This window comes from Malania oleifera, chromosome 4 (assembly GCF_029873635.1).
Source record: "Malania oleifera isolate guangnan ecotype guangnan chromosome 4, ASM2987363v1, whole genome shotgun sequence".
Taxonomy (NCBI): Eukaryota; Viridiplantae; Streptophyta; class Magnoliopsida; order Santalales; family Ximeniaceae; genus Malania; species Malania oleifera.
The window spans coordinates 8904621-8921749 of record NC_080420.1 but is presented as its reverse complement, the minus strand read 5'-3'; the positions used below and the strand labels follow the sequence as shown (position 1 = coordinate 8921749).

Genomic DNA, 17129 nt, shown 5'->3' with positions numbered 1-17129 from the left:
CCTGTATCTGTAATCCAAGTAAAAAAGCCAGTCGTCTCTTTTCTCTTCTCCTCTCTTCGCTTCTCTTCTCTTCTCTTCTCTCTCTCTCTCTCTCTCGACATTGAAGAAGTCATCTCCCCCAGAACCCTAAAACCCTAGAATTTCTCCATACAATTTGTCAAACGCAATGAATGTTAAATTGAACGGTGATGTTTATTTTACATTTCTAACATTACAGGCAACATGAAATAAATTTTATTCGAAAACCGCAACGCAATTGAAAAAGTCTGATTCTTTTACTTCGATCGTTTCTGTAAAGCCCTAGAAATCTCACGACCATGTCGTGGGGATTGGGCTGGAAGAGGCCTTCCGAAATCTTTCATCTGACCTTGAATTATGGTACTGAAGAAGCTGCGGTTGCGGAGGACGACAACAGGGCATCGTCCTCGTCGTTGTCTTCGTCCTCTGAGCCGTCGCAGGATCAGGATTTAGGGTTTCGGATCGAGCTGGACTGGTCGGCTGGGGATGACGAGGAGCAGGTGGCGCTGAGGCTGCAGTCGCAGCTGATGGTGGCGCTGCCACTGCCGCAGGACACAGTGGTGCTGGAGATGAGGGCGGTGGAGGAGGAGGGGGGGAATGTAGGTGTAGACATGAAGGTGGTGAAGCGGAGAGAGCCGCTGAGGAGCGTTGCCATGTCGAAGGCCGTCGGGTCCGGGCAGCAGAGCGACGGCATCGGCGTTCTCACGCGGTTGATTAGATCGAGTCTCACACCTCCGGCTTCTGCTGTCGTGGATGGGGTGTCAAGTTGCGGCGAGCATTGGAAGAGCGTCACTGTTGTGAACCTCTGTGGGTGTGGCTTGTCGGTGAGTCTCTATGTCGCACACCCAAAAATTTGGTTGTTGTTTATTTGTTACGTGGTTTTGTGGCTTGCCGTCTATGAGGCCGAAATGGGTTTGCGCTTCCTTGATTAACCATCTTTGAGTATTTTTTTCCCCACTTCTTTCCTATTGTTATCCAATTTTGCAATGGGATCAGTTCGGTGCTTGCATTTTTGTATTCTGATATAATAATATGTTTCCTGATTGATCCTTTCCTCCTACAAAGCTAAATGTTAAAGCTTGGAATTCTGTTGTGAAATAAATAAATTGAAGTAGTGTATCTTTATATTATTAGGTTAAGCTGCTTAATCATGTCACATTTTAGACAATTGATTATATTCTTGAATCATAGTGAAGAGGCCTAACCTAATAAGCCTTCATTTAGCATAGGCTCTGAGTACCTGCCATTTCTTTTACTGTAGGTTTTAAGATTATGCTGCACTCATCCTGTCACCTGATTTGTTAATTTGTTGGTGAGCTGAAATATGCAAAAGCAATAACAATTAACGATTAACAGCCATGTAAGTTAGGACATATCAGTTGCTCCGCTAGCAACCTAATGATGATAGGCATAAGCCAGGTCAGGTTTCAGTTGGTGGTTCAATTGGAAACCTGTAATGTTTTTCTATTTTCACCCTGGAAGCTTTGTTGAGCTGAATTCCAACACCACTGCTTATTATAGTGGTTTAGAAGATGCTAGAAACCTTTTCTTTATCTCTGGAGGCAGATGGTGGTTTGGCTGTAAAAAATTTATAAAAATTTCTGGTACCATTTAGCAATATCTTAAAGGGTGCCTGAGGCTTGCTTTGAGGCTTGCCTCAAGACGAGGCATGCGTAAAATGTAATGAGACATATTCCAAAATACCAATCTTGAAAGGCAAACACATAAAACAATAGGGTTTATGCATTTGCACAAAGGGTGTGTCTTATGCATTTTCTTGGTTGAGGATTACATGTTTCAGGTTTATGTATTTTATGTTATATTTGGTTTTAAACTAGTCTAAAGAAAATTTAATTTGATGAGTATAAAAAAATTAAATGCTCTAACCTGAGTGAATTGTTAAAACTCTTGAGCCTAATACCAACACATAGCTTACATATGACATATCATAGTTGAATGTTCTTCAAAATTTATGGGTAATTATACATACATTTCAATATATATATAGATTATTTATTTGTAAATATAATTTTCCCTAAAGGCTAAGGTGTAAGTGTTGACTCTTTGAAACTTACGCCTCACCCCATGAGAGTTAAAACACCCATCACGCCTTTCCCCTTTAGAACATTGCCAATCAGAAATTAATAATATCAGGAAACTCCCATTCCTCATTGAATACAAAATTTTGTAGAAATTCTTCATATAATATTTTTAAAATTTAAATGTGCGGATGCTAATGAATTGTCATATCATTTGTATGTTTTAATTGAACTGCATGTAATTTGAGCAACTGACTCGTGCAATTGTTAATGCCTATTAATTGTGCACTTATTGACAGGTATTGCCTGTAGAGTTAACTCGACTGCCACTTCTTGAGAAGCTATACCTTGACAATAACAAGCTAACACTGTTGCCACCTGAGCTTGGTGAGCTGAAAAACTTGAAAGTTTTCAGTGTTGACAACAACATGCTGGTTTCTGTACCTGGTATGCATAGAATTTGGCAGTTCTATTTTTCTAATATTTTCTGTTTGTTATTACGCCATATTGAGTTTCTAGTTTCTACTTCCTAACAACATAAGAAATATAGAACAAATGGAACTTACCTCACTTTATTGAATTCTTTTTTACAAATCTTTTGGAAGCTAATATATTCATGTTCTCATTGGAAGCAGTAGAGTTGAGACAGTGCATTGAACTGGTGGAATTGTCATTGGAGCACAATAAGCTAGTCCGACCTCTTCTTGATTTCAGGTCATTTCATTAGCAATTAACTTCTTTGATTATGTTATTTCTTTTGCTTGGTATTTCATTGAACTTTCTGGTGTTTACATCTTTCGTTTTTTTTTTTTTTTCTTATGGCCTAACGTCTCTCTTCAGTTGGCAGGGCTATGGCCGAGTTACGCATTCTTAGGCTTTTTGGTAATCCTCTTGAATTTCTCCCTGAGATTTTGCCATTGCAAAAACTTCGCCACTTGTCCCTTGCAAATATCAAGATTGTGGCTGATGAAAATTTACGATCTGTGAATGTACAAATAGAGGTACTCAATGATGCTCAATGTTTTTTTTTTTTTTTTCATTTACCTTCTTGTGCAATCTGATGAAGCCATTCAAGTTAATAGAATTTTTTTTTGTTGGGGTTGATTGCAGATGGAGAATAGTTCTTATTTCGTTGCATCGAGACACAAATTGAGTGCTTTTTTCTCTCTTATATTCCGTTTTTCTTCGTGTCATCACCCTTTACTAGCATCTGCACTAGCTAAGATCATGCAAGACCAAGGAAACCGTGTAGCTGTTGGTAAAGATGAGAATGCTCTGCGACAGCTGATAAGTATGATAAGTAGTGACAATCGTCATGTGGTATGTCAGCAAACCCCTGTATGCTACCAGTTGAATTATTCTTGTCTTTGTTTCCTTGCATGGAGTACTTTGCTTAAATAATTCTTCCTTCTGACAGGTTGAACAAGCGTGCTCTGCTCTTTCATCCCTCGCTGCAGATGTTTCAGTAGCAATGCAGTTGATGAAATCTGACATAATGCAGCCAATTGAAAGAGTATTAAAATCTACTGGCCCAGAAGAATTAGTTTCTGTATTGCAAGTTGTGGTCAATTTGTCTTTTGCATCTGATTCTGTCGCTCAAAAGATGCTGACAAAGGATGTATTGAGATCGCTGAAACTGTTATGTGCTCATAAAAACCCAGAGGCAAGTGCCCATTTTCTTATTCCTGCTTTTGTTTCTGTTCTGCTTTATTGCGTGGTAATCCAACCATGAGTTCTTCCCCCCTAAATTTACTTTGTTGGTTAGGTTCAAAGACTAGCTTTATTAGCTATTGGAAATTTGGCCTTCTGCATGGAGAATCGCCATACTCTTGTTACCTCAGAAAGTTTGCGGGATCTTCTATTGCGTTTAACGATTGTACCAGAGCCATGTGTATATAAAGCTGCAGCTCGTGCTTTGGCAATTCTCGGTATGTCTGTGGATGCAATATTCCCCCTGAATTGACATTGTTTTAAATCTAGTAAGGTCTATTCATTTTCTGCCCTTCTAGGAGAGAATGAAAATCTGCGGCGTGCCATAAGAGGGAGGCAGGTTGCAAAGCAAGGACTGCGCATACTTTCAATGGATGGGGGTGGCATGAAAGGTCTGGCAACTGTGCGGATTCTTAAAGAAATTGAGAAGAGAACTGGAAAGCGGATACATGAGATGTTTGACCTTATATGTGGCACCTCAACCGGAGGCATGCTTGCTGTTGCTCTCGCAATCAAACTAATGACCTTGGATCAATGTGAAGAAATATACAAGAAACTTGGTGAGTGCATAATGCATTAAAAAATAGTCGCATAGTTGGCTTTGTTTCTTTATCCAATTTGCAACTGAAATTCCTCAGGAAAGCTTGTGTTTGCTGAACCTGTGCCAAAGGACAACGAGGCAGCAACTTGGAGGGAGAAGTTGGATCAGCTTTACAAAAGTTCATCACAAAGTTTCAGAGTCGTTGTGCATGGATCTAAAGTATTTTACTCATTTTTCTTTTCTTTTTTTCTCACTATCAAATTTTAATTAAAAGTGGGCCCCTGCCTCCCCCTTATCCCCACAAATAAATAAATAAACAAATTCCATGGGTTTTTTTTAGTGTAAAAGAAGGCTGAAACCTGTGATTCTTGGTTGCTGCTGTTTGTTAAACCTCTCAAGTAACTTTATAAGGGCTAGTTTTCATTTTAGATTGTTCAGTTTTCTATATCAATGATTTTCTGTTTCTTTTTTGTCCAAATTCTCTATCAATTAAAATATTCCTTGTGTTTAAAAGGAGTGCGAAAGGATGTCATTGCATGGTTTCTTGAATGTCTGGCTTTGGACTGGATGGTAACTATTCTCTGAAACCATAGTTTTGAAAGCTGGACTGGGCCAGCCAGTCAACTCACCAGTCTGGGTAAAGAGCTTAAACCAGAAATTTGGTGACCCGGGGTCAACTCGGTCAGACTTGGGTGACTCAGTTCAACCTGGCCAGACACAGTGAGTCGACTGGGTTGTTCAGTTTTCATTAAAAAAGGATAATGCTGCTGTCTGTCAGCCGCCTGGGATAGAATTTAGGACCTCACATCTGTGGAAGAAACCCCTTGCCACAGTAATGTGGTTGTTTTGTTTAAAAAAAATTAGCACTATATATATATATATTGTCTAGACATGTAATGAATATAGAATTTATCAAATTTTGAAATCTTTTACCTTAAACTCTTGTTTGAAACCTGTATATATCAGGTAACAACAAATATGAAGGAATCTAAATTTTTCATATTTGGTAATTGAAAGTGAAGTAGGAAACAAAACATGTAACAATAAATTCACAAAATTTTGATTTTGTACATAAGTAACATTTAATTTTCCATAATTTTAAATCATGCTAAAACAAGTTTTAATTTTTTAATGGTATTTAATATAGAAAGAAAATATAATAGAAGATGAATTTTCTACTTATTTTTTTGAATATTCTTTCTTTAAATAAAAAATTCTTGATCCAAACAGAATGCAAATAAATTTTAAATAAATGAAACTCTTTATTACTATTATTTAATATTATTAATTAATTAAAATTTTTTACTCTTTCAAATGAATTCAAAATATTAATCCCCTCTCATTATTATTAATATTTATTGAGCTTTTAATAATAACAATAATTATCAGCATTAGCACCATTAGTAACCCTCTTTGTATGTTAACACGCATGTACATGTATATATACACGTATATATAATATCACCAGTTTGACCATCAGTTCGACTGGCTGGTCTGACCGGTTGAACCGACTTGGTGGCTTCACCGGGTTTGTCACCAATCCAGGCTTTAAAACCATGCCTGAAACAAAGATTGTTTGTGGTCTCGCAGCACAGTGCTGATCAATTTGAGAGGCTGTTGAAGGAGATGTGTGCTGATGAAGATGGAGACTTGTTGATAGAGTCTGCAGTTAAAAGCATTCCAAAAGTTTTTGTAGTATCAACTCTGGTCAGCATGATGCCAGCGCAGCCTTTTTTATTCCGTAATTATCAGGTTCAACACAAAACTAACTTTTGCTTTTGAAATGGTTGCACATACACATTTAAGTGTTGGTAATTGTAACTTATACGCATCCTTGATGGTTTGAATACAAAGGTTATAATCATCCTTTTTTTTAGTAAATATTTCTTGAAATAATCAGTTCCTTGTTTCTGAGTGTAGTATCCTGCTGGTACTCCTGAGTTACCTTTTGCACATTCAGATAGTTCAGCTGTCAGTGGGCTAGGAACAGCAACTACTGGTGCTCAAGTTGGCTACAAGCACAGTGCTTTTATTGGAAGCTGTAAGCATCATATATGGCAAGCTATCAGAGCATCATCTGCTGCTCCATACTATCTTGATGATTTCTCTGATGGTATTTCTTTGTCTGAACCTGCTTATACTGATTCTTCTCTTTCTTGTTTTTATTTGTATTAAATGTGTAAGATGGTGTATTTTTTTCTCTTTTTTGTCCAAGGAGTGAGTCTCTGTTTTCCTACTGCTACTCTTGCAGAAGTACACCGCTGGCAAGATGGTGCTATAGTGGCAAACAATCCTACTATTTTTGCCATTAGAGAAGCTCAACTTCTGTGGCCTGACACAAGAATTGATTGCTTGGTTTCCATTGGATGTGGTTCTGTGCCAGCAAAGGTAACTGCTTTCCCCTTCTTCCCCCCTCAGAGAATTTCTCGTTTAATTTTAGGATCCTGATCACTTTCAAGTTATCACAATTCACAGATTTTTGGCTACTAAAAGAAGAAAAAGTTTCTAACATGTTGTAAGAATTACATATTTGTCTTAGTTGGAAAAAAATGATGTGTTTGCGAGTTAATTTTTTTCCCCGGGTAGGTTGGGGTTCTTTAAGCTCTAGGGGCCATGAAGCAGGATAGCATCATGGAACAACAGCCACATAACCTGGGAGAGATGGAGAGGAAATGAGGAAGAAGAAGAAGGAGGAGGAGACACAAGGTAGGGGAAATCACCTGTTCACTTCAATTCAAATTCACCATAAAAACCGTGGGGAAGAAGAAGGAGGAGATACAAGGTAGGGGAAATCACCTGTTCACTTCAATTCAAGTTCACCATAAAAACCGAACTCTTATATTGCTTTCATACCTGCCTATAAGAAAGCTTAGTACAAGATATTACACAGATACCCCTAAAGATATGTGAAATTACAAAAGAACCCCAAAATACACAAATATTGCAAATTCAGACCCAAATACACATAATCCTTCAACTAGTTAAACTAAACACAAATAATAAACTAATTAATTAAACACAACTGTTGTCCAATTTTTCTCCACTAATATCCTACAAGGATCTACCCATGATTCTTCTTCTTGGCCTACATAAGCACACTTTTCCATTAAAAAAAAAAAAACTCAAAATCATCGGCCTTTTATGTTAAAAAAGAATTTTTTGAGACAAAAGAAGGTACAAGGATGAGAAACCCTCAAAATAATGCAGGAAAGAATAAAAAGCAAAGAAGAAAATAATACAATAGGAAAATAAATTAAGCTAGTGAAGCCAACCCATGCTGCTGTTTATCTGAATAATCCATAAACACCAAGTAGAGAAAACCCATGCAGAAGCCAAATAATAGTTCTGCCTCATATTGAATCAGGAGATGAAACATGATCTCTAAAAATCCAAGGATTTCTTTGTGGTGAAGTCCCCATATAATAACAAAACCTGCAATCTGCCACAAGATCTTAAAATTCTTTTGACCCCCAGACACTCTTAAGACCAATCAACAGAAAAAAAAAATCCAAAAAACTGAGGACAAATGCAATACTCCCCCAGCAAACCGAGAAGTTTCTTCCATAAGCACCAAGCAATAGAGCAGTAAAGAAATAAATGAGCTTAAACCTCGTTATTAGCATAACACATAGCACATAAATCTTGAGAAATGGCCATATAAGGTCTTCTAATCTGTGGCAAATTGTTGGTGTATACTCTATTAAACTGCCATCCATATACGCGCCTTTACCTTTATGAAGGAGTTCCTGCTTTCCACACTCATCAGCGAGAGGAAATGAATGAGAGGTCCGGTTAAGTCAAGAAAAGAAATATTTATGAGAAAAAGCCCCAGAGAAGTCCAAACACTGAATCCAAACATCCCCAAGAAGATAATATCAATAAGAATACAACAAACTCAGGGAGAAAACTCCTCCATCTCCCCATTGTTCAGATTCCTACAAAACTAAAAACCCCAAGAGGCAACAGTTAAACTATCAATAATGAGAAAAAGAAGAATTATTTGCCTCAGAAAGCAAAGTTGAAAGGTAGAACGAAAGGCAACATACTTCCCCAAGACAAAGGTTCTTCCAGAATCGAACCCTACAACCATCTCCTACTTTATACTTGAGACAAGGAAACAAAAAATGATTTACCTGGAAAACATAGGCTTTCATGAGAAACTGTAGATGCAATATTAGCATCCCAGCTATTGTCTTGCAGACCAAATTTACACCCTATACAAGAAGAATCCATTTTCAAATTATAATATCATAGCCACTTACCCACCAAAGCAATGTTTTTAGACACCAATCACTGAGAACAACAACCCCCCCCCCCCCCCCCACCCACCAAAATTCTTAGTCCCATGTACGACCTCCTGAGTCATAAAATGATGCCTCCTCGCACCCACCCTTGACCAAAATTTCACAAAATTTTCTCAAGTCTATTAGAAACCATCACCAGAATCCTAAACAAGAATAAATAGGGGAATCAAAGAGAGACATGCTTGGATTTTAGAGTACTGTCATCTCTCATAGAGAAAAACACATAGTTTGACCCATCAAGACATTTAGACACCTTTGCAATCACTGGATCCCAAAATCTCTCAGAATGGGTATGCCTAACGGAACCTCTAAAGTGAAAAGGCACTGCAATATCCCCCCCACAAGAGCAGCAAACCTCATTGTCACGTCTTGACTCAAGTTTATAGCTGCTAAATCACACTTATCTAGATTAATTTTAAGCCCTGAAAATAACTCAAAAACCTGCAATATATTTAGAATTTTAAAACAAGGCGACCTATTATCAGACAACAAAAGATTAGTCCCATCAGCAAATTTCAGGTGAGCGGCAGTCACTCCATCGTTACTGAAAACAATACCCTGTACAATATCACTTTTGATGGCCCTCCCAACATCCTACTTAACACATTGGCAAAAAAGAGGTAGAGGACCGGTAGAGGACCCCCTTGCCTCAGACCACTAGATGCTGAAAACCAAATCCTGGGTACCCCATTAGTAATTACAGAAAAGGAGACAAGGACAATCCTTAATCCAGCCTCAGAACTTAGACCAAAACCCTTTCTACTTAAAATCCTATCCAAAGATGCCAACTAACCCTATCACAAACCTTCAAAAAATCCAGCTTAAAATGTTAAGCTCTTCTTTTTCCTCATAACATCCTCCACAATCTCATTAGCCACAGAAACGGCATCTAGTATGATGTGTCCTAATCCCCACAAAAACCACCTGGGAACTAGAACTTGTACTTCTTATTACCTCCTCCATCTTACCAGCCAAAACCTTAGAAATGATCTCATAAATATCTTTCTTGCCCTCGCAATCACTCTCTCTTGTTTTCTTCTCTCTTCTTTTTCAGTGGATCTAATCAAAGGAAGGTATGGAGGGGAATCTCCTCAAGTTGGTCTTGACTGAAAGCAAGACTTTCGATCTGCATCTGGAAAGGTTGGGGAAGGAGGTTTTGGTCAGTGGTTTAGGAACTCTTTTGACTGCAATACGGGTGCACATTTGTCTTCCATATTCTACAGTTTAGAGGGTTTCACTTTTCACAATACATTTGGCAGAATGCATTTTATGGGTGGTGGGTAGATCAAATGGCAAAGTTAAGTTTTTGGAACTGGGAGCGTAATCAAACAATAATGGGGCCTACCCCGACCCCCCCAAAAAAAATCGAACAAGGACAGGTACTGTCTTCATGCCAGGGGGCTTGAAAACAGAAAGTTGGCATAGTCTTGTTGCAGCTTTGGAGTCACTGTGATTGCAGCTTTGGAGTCATTGTGAGGTACACAGAAGGTTCTTAACCTCAAGAGAGACGTTGGGTATAAGTCTGTCAACCAAATGATCAATGGAGGAAGGATGTCTTTGTGGGAGATTTGTTGCCAAAGGTCCAGCAGTGTGTGGAATTGCGGTGTGCGATCTCCGATGGCTGTGGCAACGGCTGCTAGTCCAGACTCCAGAGGACTTCGTTGCAGCTAAGGTTTTTGATGGGGAGAGGGCTTAAAGCCTGGGAGTCCAAGAGTAACAAGGAGGAATCCGGAGTTGGGTGGCCAGGTATTATCCACATTACCTTGTGCTGGTTAGGTGACGGATGCTATTGGGCTAGGTCCAACTAAGTTTAATGTGCAACCCATTGTTTCAACTAAATTATCTTCTCCATAACAGGCCTAATGCCCATCACAGGCTTCACAAGTTTTTCCTGTTAGAAATCAGGCTCAAAGCCCATTGAATAATTTCAATGGGTGGTCAGTGGATTCAGGTAAGTTTCCTAGCTAAAAGGCCCAAAGCTCGTCTAGTAATTTCAATGGACAGCTTATGGATTCAGTTGAGTTTCCTAGCAATCAGGCCAACAGGCCACAGTTCACGTAATGGGCATGGATTCACTCAATTTCCCCTTTCTGAAGTAGGCCCAGTGTCTTTGCCCAACTGTGCAATAAAATTGATGTTTCGGGGGAAACTTCTGGCGAGGAGACTAACTCCGATAAGTTTAGGTGCCAGATTTGTGCTTATCGGAAGGTGATACAGATGGGAATTGAAATAAGGAAAAGTTTTGTAGAGAAACAAGATATTTCAGGTGGGGTAACAAGAAAAATTTTGAGGAGAGATATAGAGGGTAAGTTATGTTTTGTAAGATCCAATTGTTAAGCAGGGTGCTACAACTGAGAGGGATAGTGAAGGTAAGGGGAAGAAGAAATGGGTTCATGTCAGATAGTGACTTTGATTGTGATGGCAAATTTCTTTTGGATGAGATTCAGGAACAAAATGGATATGTGTCTGGACTCATCTGATTTACTTAGAGATATATCATATGTGCTGCCATGTCCGTTGGAAGGATGGGAGGATTTCTATCTTTGAGGATAGCGGATTGGCTAGTAAGCAATTGTGTAAGGATGGAATTCTGCACTCCCCTATGGAGGAGGTTACTGGAAAATATTCGAAGCTTAGCAATTGATGGATAAGATGGTTTACTGGCAACCAGAGCAAGTAAAGTTCATCTCGATGGTGGTTGAATGAAGAAGGTGATGAAGGGCAAGAGAGAACTAGCAAATTTGAAGTGCTCGGTGAACTACAATTGAAGTGGTTTTTTCTCAACCAGCTTTTGTTAGTTTTAATTTTATTTTTATTTTTTTAATTTTGAGAACTTTCTGTCCTTGCCTATGTTGTAATCTCTCTTCTTTCTTTCTTGACACATATTCTTCCATTACATTTAAAAAAGAACACTCTAAAACTAATAGGGCAGAAATTTTCAACTCTAACAGAATGGTCTTTTTTAGGAATTATGGTGATAAAGTTGAATTGATACTCTTGGGAATCACCCCATTAGCAGCATGAAACTCCTGAAACACCTATATCAAATCAAACTTAACCATATTCCAACAACTCTGAAAGCAGGCTAAATTAAACCATCAAAGCCAGGAGCTTTCTCTCTATCCATGCTAAACACTGCCTGCTAAGCTCCTCCTCTTTGAAAGGCCTTTCCAACCAAGTAGACTAGACACCCCCTCAAACATGGCCAACTATTTTCATTATAAAAATTTCTAAAAAACCCTGTCACCTCCTCAACAATGGCAGTCAGATTCATAGAAATAAAACGCCTGTTAGATTCTAGTTCTTTAGTCATGTCACCCTACATCTGCCACTATAGCTATTCTGTGAAAAAAATCTAGTTGCAATCCCCCTCCTTGGTCCATTTATACTTGAACCTTTTAGTTCCCAACTCATATCCTCCTTTAATAACAAAGCCTCAAAAGTTTCTTAAGAGATGGCTTCCTATACTCCAAATCCTCTGATGTAATACTCAAATCTTCTCAATGGTCAATTTCCTGATTCTCCTCTAAAATAATAGACTTCTTAATCCACACCATCACCAAAGACCTCCATAGTCCAAGTTTTGGAGGCAACTTAAGAGCTATCTATCTCTGTATTCTTCCCACCTCTCTCCCAAGCAATTATTTCAAGATTCCTATAGTAAGGACTAGCAGAGAAGGATAAGAAATCCACATAGTTTCGAAACAGAATGGTGTGGCTTACACTAGAAGAATCCAAATAAGGGGAAAATGATCTGAATGGTCCTAAAAAAATATCACGTGGGAAATGCATCCTCCCAATTATTACAATTCAAAAACCTGTTTTTGAGTTAAGTTTCAATGCTCTCTTTGAAGTTTTTCTTATTTTTTGTTCAATTGCCTTGTAGAACAAGGATTAGTTTGATTTGAGCTCTATGCCATGTGTAACATTGTATTGCATGCATGTATTCATGCAGATCAGCTCCCTTATGTTTTTCTATCAATATTTCATGAATAAATACCTGTTTGCAAATTGCAGCTTCTCATTGACCATAAACCTGGCTATAAACATGGAGCAAACTAACAAGTGCCTTGTAAGGCTATTCAGCTATTGCTGAGTTAACAAAAACATATTGACAAACATTACATCATTTTAGTATTGAAGATTGCAAGCTACGCAGTCATTGAAGTGGGACTAATATCATTTCCTGAATGGTTGTGATGCTGATTGTAGAAGTTCTTTCCCTTGAGTCAACTAAAGCTTGAGTAATAATTGTGATCCCTGCTATAATTTCCTGGATGGTTTAATCAATGTACCTAGAATGTGGAATGTTCTGGTTCATGGAATGCGAACTGGATTGCTATATGGCACATGCTCTAAAATATGGAATGATGGGGAACCGGGGGGGTGTGAAAAATGTGTGATGGCACTTGTGTGTTTGGACATGATGTTTTGTGGAGTTTCTAAACCTAGAAGAGAGTTTTTTATGTTAGATTCATAATAACTGATAATAGACTTATAATGCAATAATTCTTCACTTCAACTAACAAAAATGAATATGATATTTGAAATATATTTAATTAAAACCTTGGATCACTAGATTTAGAGTTCCTGGACAAGAATGGATCACCTTTCGTAATGTTTGTACCACGTTGTGATTTGCTAGTATTGGAATTTTCTGGTGACTTTAGCTGATGCTAATTGTAAAAAGGTTCTTTTCTTTGAGTAAAGTGTGAGTTATTATTGCGTTCCCTATTTAAAAAGTTTTCCTGTTATCTCAGGCCAGAAAAGGTGGTTGGCGTTATCTGGACACTGGACAAGTGTTGATTGAGAGTGCTTGCTCTGTTGAACGGGCTGAGGAAGCTTTAAGCACATTGCTACCCATGCTTCCTGAAATACATTATTTTCGGTTTAATCCAGGTTGAGTCTTGATTTTGGAGTTATTTTATTCTCTGCATTGCATGGAATATAACATGTTTTCTCTTTGGTAAAACTTTGAAACAGAGTCCAGTTTACTTGCTTAGGCTATACCATTTTTATCTAAACTAGTGTATTCCTTTATATTGTCACTGTTTAATGAGTCGAGCCTAAAGTCTGATTCTGTATTTTATTTTATATTAATTTGCACTTTAAGTTGATGAACGTTGCGACATGGAGCTGGATGAGACTGATCCTGTGGGTTGGATGAAGTTGGAATCTGCAACTGAGGAATACATCCAATACAACCCTCAGGCATTCAAAAATGCCTGCGAGAGGCTACTTTTGCCATACCAACATGATGAAAAGTGGTCAGAGAATTTGAAATCTCATCAGTTTCCAACGGCAAAGGCTTCAAATTCTGGTATTTGTACTGATTTCTTTAGATGCTTGCTGTGCTTTGGATATGCTTTTAGTTGAATGTTGATTCCAATTGGTTATCTGTTGTGCTAGAAGAAAATAACCCTTCTTTAGGTCGGAGGCGTAATGTACTACTTGTCGAAGCTTCTAACAACCCCAATTCTGGAAGACTTGTTCATCATGCTCGGTCACTAGAGACATTTTGTGCCCGAAATGGAATAAGATTATCTCTTTTGAATGGGTTACCTGGATCTTTGAAGACAGTACCAGCAACGACATTTCCAACACCATTTACCTCACCTCTTTTCACTGGAAGCTTCCCGTCAAGCCCACTTCTGTACAGTCCTGATTTTGGTACTCAGAGGATTGGACGGATTGATTTAGTCCCACCTTTAAGCTTGGATGGATTTCAATCTGGGAAGACAGATGCTTCGTCACCAAGGTCTCCTTCAGGACCCAGGCAGCTCTCTTCACCTGTCCGATCATTGCATGAGAAATTGCAGAGTTCTCCACAAGTGGGCATTATACATTTAGCTCTCCAAAATGACTCATTGGGCTTAATAATAAGGTCAACTTTCCCAAATTGCAGTGATTTTTGAATTTTACATGTGCTTCTGTCATTGCTCTTACATATTGAATATTCATTTGTCCAGTTGGCAGAATGATGTATTTGTGGTTGCTGAACCTGGAGAACTTGCAGATAAGTTTCTACAGAGTGTTAAATTTAATATGCTTTCAACGACAAGGGGTCGTCGCAGAAAGGATGCATCAACCATTACCAACATTTCAACTGTTGCTGATTTGGTTGCATATCGACCATACTTCCAAATTGGAGGTGTAGTGCACCGGTACATAGGACGCCAAACACAAGTATTGTTCTTTTATTATTATTAATTTTTTTCCATTTTTGATGATCTTTGATTGTTTGAAGTGCAAGGAAATTGATTCGTGTTTTCAATGTTTTGTGAAGGTCATGGAAGATGACCGGGAAATTGGGGCATATATGTTTCGTAGAACAGTCCCTTCCGTGCACTTAACACCTGATGATGTTCGTTGGATGGTATACTTTTTTGGCCATTTTTTATTTATTTATTAGTTCTTCCTTTTCCTTGTTAGTATTTCTTTTACAATAAATAAATAAATAAATAAAATAAAATAGAAAAAATAGAATAGTTGTAAACAAAGAAAAGAAACAAAAAAAAAATACTAGAAGAGACAAGGCATCCCAAACAACTCAATGTAAACAACCAAAACAACAAAAATGGAACTGAAACTATTAAACAGTTCTACTGCAACAAAGCAATTCAATCTCTCTGCATGTCGTCCAGTGAAACTTTTGCAGAACACGAAGGCGACACAAGTAAAATCATTGTATCCAAGACCAAATTATGTGATGTTAGGCATTTCTATCCTATGAAATACACATAATGGCAAAAATTGTCTCTCCCTGAGATCCCCTGAAGAATCAAGATCTCAAAATTTTCTCCTTCCTAAGTTTGAAAAAATTAAGCACATCCAATAAAACAATAAGATTATTCTCTCGTATTTAAAATTTTGCAGAAAATGGAAATCTTAAGACTGCACACCCTCTTGAATTAAAAGAAAATTGGAAATTCTAGTTCACGAGGAGTAGACAAATGAAAGGGGGGGAAACCCAAGCCAAAGAGCCTCCCCAACCCAAAAACAAATTTTCTCCTCATTACCAACCTCAAAGAAAACATGAGGGAAAAAAGATAATATGTGTGACAAATTTCAACGGACTAGCACAGGTAATATTATTTCCAACTGTAGCGTTGCACCCATTCTGTTGAAGCCCAAACATACTTTGAATTACATTATGTCAAAGTGAGTCAGGTTCTGAAGGAGAACGGCGCATCCATTTTTCCACCAAAGAAATGTTTTCCAACACAAAATTTCCTAGATTCAAACCCCTTCCCTTTTAGTTCTCACTATCTTCCATCCTACAAAGTGATCTCTATCCTTCTCGCCCATAACCAACCAAGGGAAACCCCTGTTCAATTTCTGCAACATATGCACCAGCCTTGCAATGATCTCAAAATGTGCCAAAGAATACAACAGAATAGAAGATGGACAATCTTGAATAAGATAATGACTCCTGAAGTGAAAAAGCTATTTTCTACCTATCCAACCTCCTAGAAATTCTCTGATAATTGAGTCTAAAAAAAGAAGATGATGTGGGATTACCACATAAAGGGGCAAGGGAGTTAGTATATCTCTTTTTGCTCCTAATGTTGTGTGCAACTTCATGGATGTTCATTCTCCCCTTAAAAGAGTACAGGAAGAGGAGCTAACAAGAGAGCTTTTTGAAAATAGTTGACTGGAAGCTTTTACATTTTTTTGGCAATTGTTGCATATTCGATGCTTTGTTGTGTGGAACTGCAGATTGGAGCTTGGAGGGACCGGATTATCATATGCACAGGAATATACGGGCCTACCCCTACTTTGATTAAAGCATTCCTGGACTCTGGTGCCAAAGCTGTAATATCCCCTTCAGCTGAACCTTCTGAAGTACAAATGGGCATTTTCCATGGATCCGGGGAGTTCAATGTTTTTGAAAATGGGAAGTTTGAGATTGGAGAGGAAGAGGCCGAAGATGAAGAAGTAGAACCTGTCAGTCCAGTGAGTGACTGGGAAGATAGTGATGCTGAGAAAAGTGGGGAGCATCCGATGGGCTTTTGGGATGATGATGAGGAGGAGCTGTCGCAGTTTGTGTGTCAGTTCTATGACACATTGTTCTGGGAAGGTGTAAGCGTTGATGTTGCTCTACGCAATGCTCTTGCCTCACATCGCAGGCTGAGGTATTCTTGCCACCTCCCTGGTATGCCATAGCTTGTAGAAAAAATTTTGTACATGAAGACGAAAATTGAAGCCTGCAAAAGTAGGGAATAAGAAAATAGATGTGTTGAGTAAAATAACTGAAAAAAAAAAAGAATAATAAGAGATGACATCCAATTTTGAGGCTCATTACAAATTAACCATCCTATGTTGAGATGAAATTCTCAGGCTCATTACATTAACACGAAGTAAATAGTTTTACATTTATAGATATACAGATGTACAGAATTGATGCTCCATTTCAACACATTTTATTCTATATGCTTCTGCTATGTTCAAAGAGCAAACTCTTAAGATTCCATTCGGTGCAAATTAGTCCTGTTAAATTTTTAAATTTATTTTGCA

The 17129-nt window shown here is 38.2% G+C and overlaps 1 protein-coding gene across 5 annotated transcripts; it reads left to right on the top strand.

Moving 5' to 3' along the window:
* Nucleotides 1-17083, top strand: LOC131154091 (phospholipase A I). 5 transcript variants are annotated; one of them, XM_058106599.1, is made up of 18 exons: nt 1-842; nt 2357-2504; nt 2693-2771; nt 2905-3058; nt 3168-3377; nt 3475-3720; nt 3823-3985; nt 4067-4327; nt 4406-4527; nt 5899-6060; nt 6229-6421; nt 6560-6696; nt 13373-13511; nt 13726-13932; nt 14025-14496; nt 14582-14798; nt 14899-14988; nt 16332-17083. In XM_058106599.1, the coding sequence occupies exons 1-18, from the start codon at nt 318-320 to the stop codon at nt 16776-16778; spliced, it is 3972 nt and encodes a 1323-aa protein (XP_057962582.1). In that variant the 5' UTR covers nt 1-317; the 3' UTR covers nt 16779-17083. The 5 variants fall into 5 exon arrangements, with proteins under 5 accessions (XP_057962582.1, XP_057962581.1, XP_057962580.1 ...); XM_058106598.1 differs by having other exon boundaries at nt 14022-14496; XM_058106597.1 differs by having other exon boundaries at nt 6524-6696.
* The last annotated feature ends 46 nt before the right edge of the window (nt 17084-17129 follow it).

What these genes read in the sequence shown, in the direction of transcription:
- LOC131154091 (XM_058106596.1), top strand. Translation starts at nt 318, where the DNA reads ATGTCGTGGGGATTGGGCTGGAAGAGGCCTTCCGAAATCTTTCATCTG. An exon ending in GTGCTCATAAAAACCCAGAG is followed by an intron (nt 3,721 to 3,822) that starts GCAAGTGCCCAT and finishes TTTGTTGGTTAG; the next exon opens with GTTCAAAGACTAGCTTTATT. An exon ending in GGCAAAGGCTTCAAATTCTG is followed by an intron (nt 13,933 to 14,021) that starts GTATTTGTACTG and finishes CTGTTGTGCTAG; the next exon opens with AAGAAAATAACCCTTCTTTA.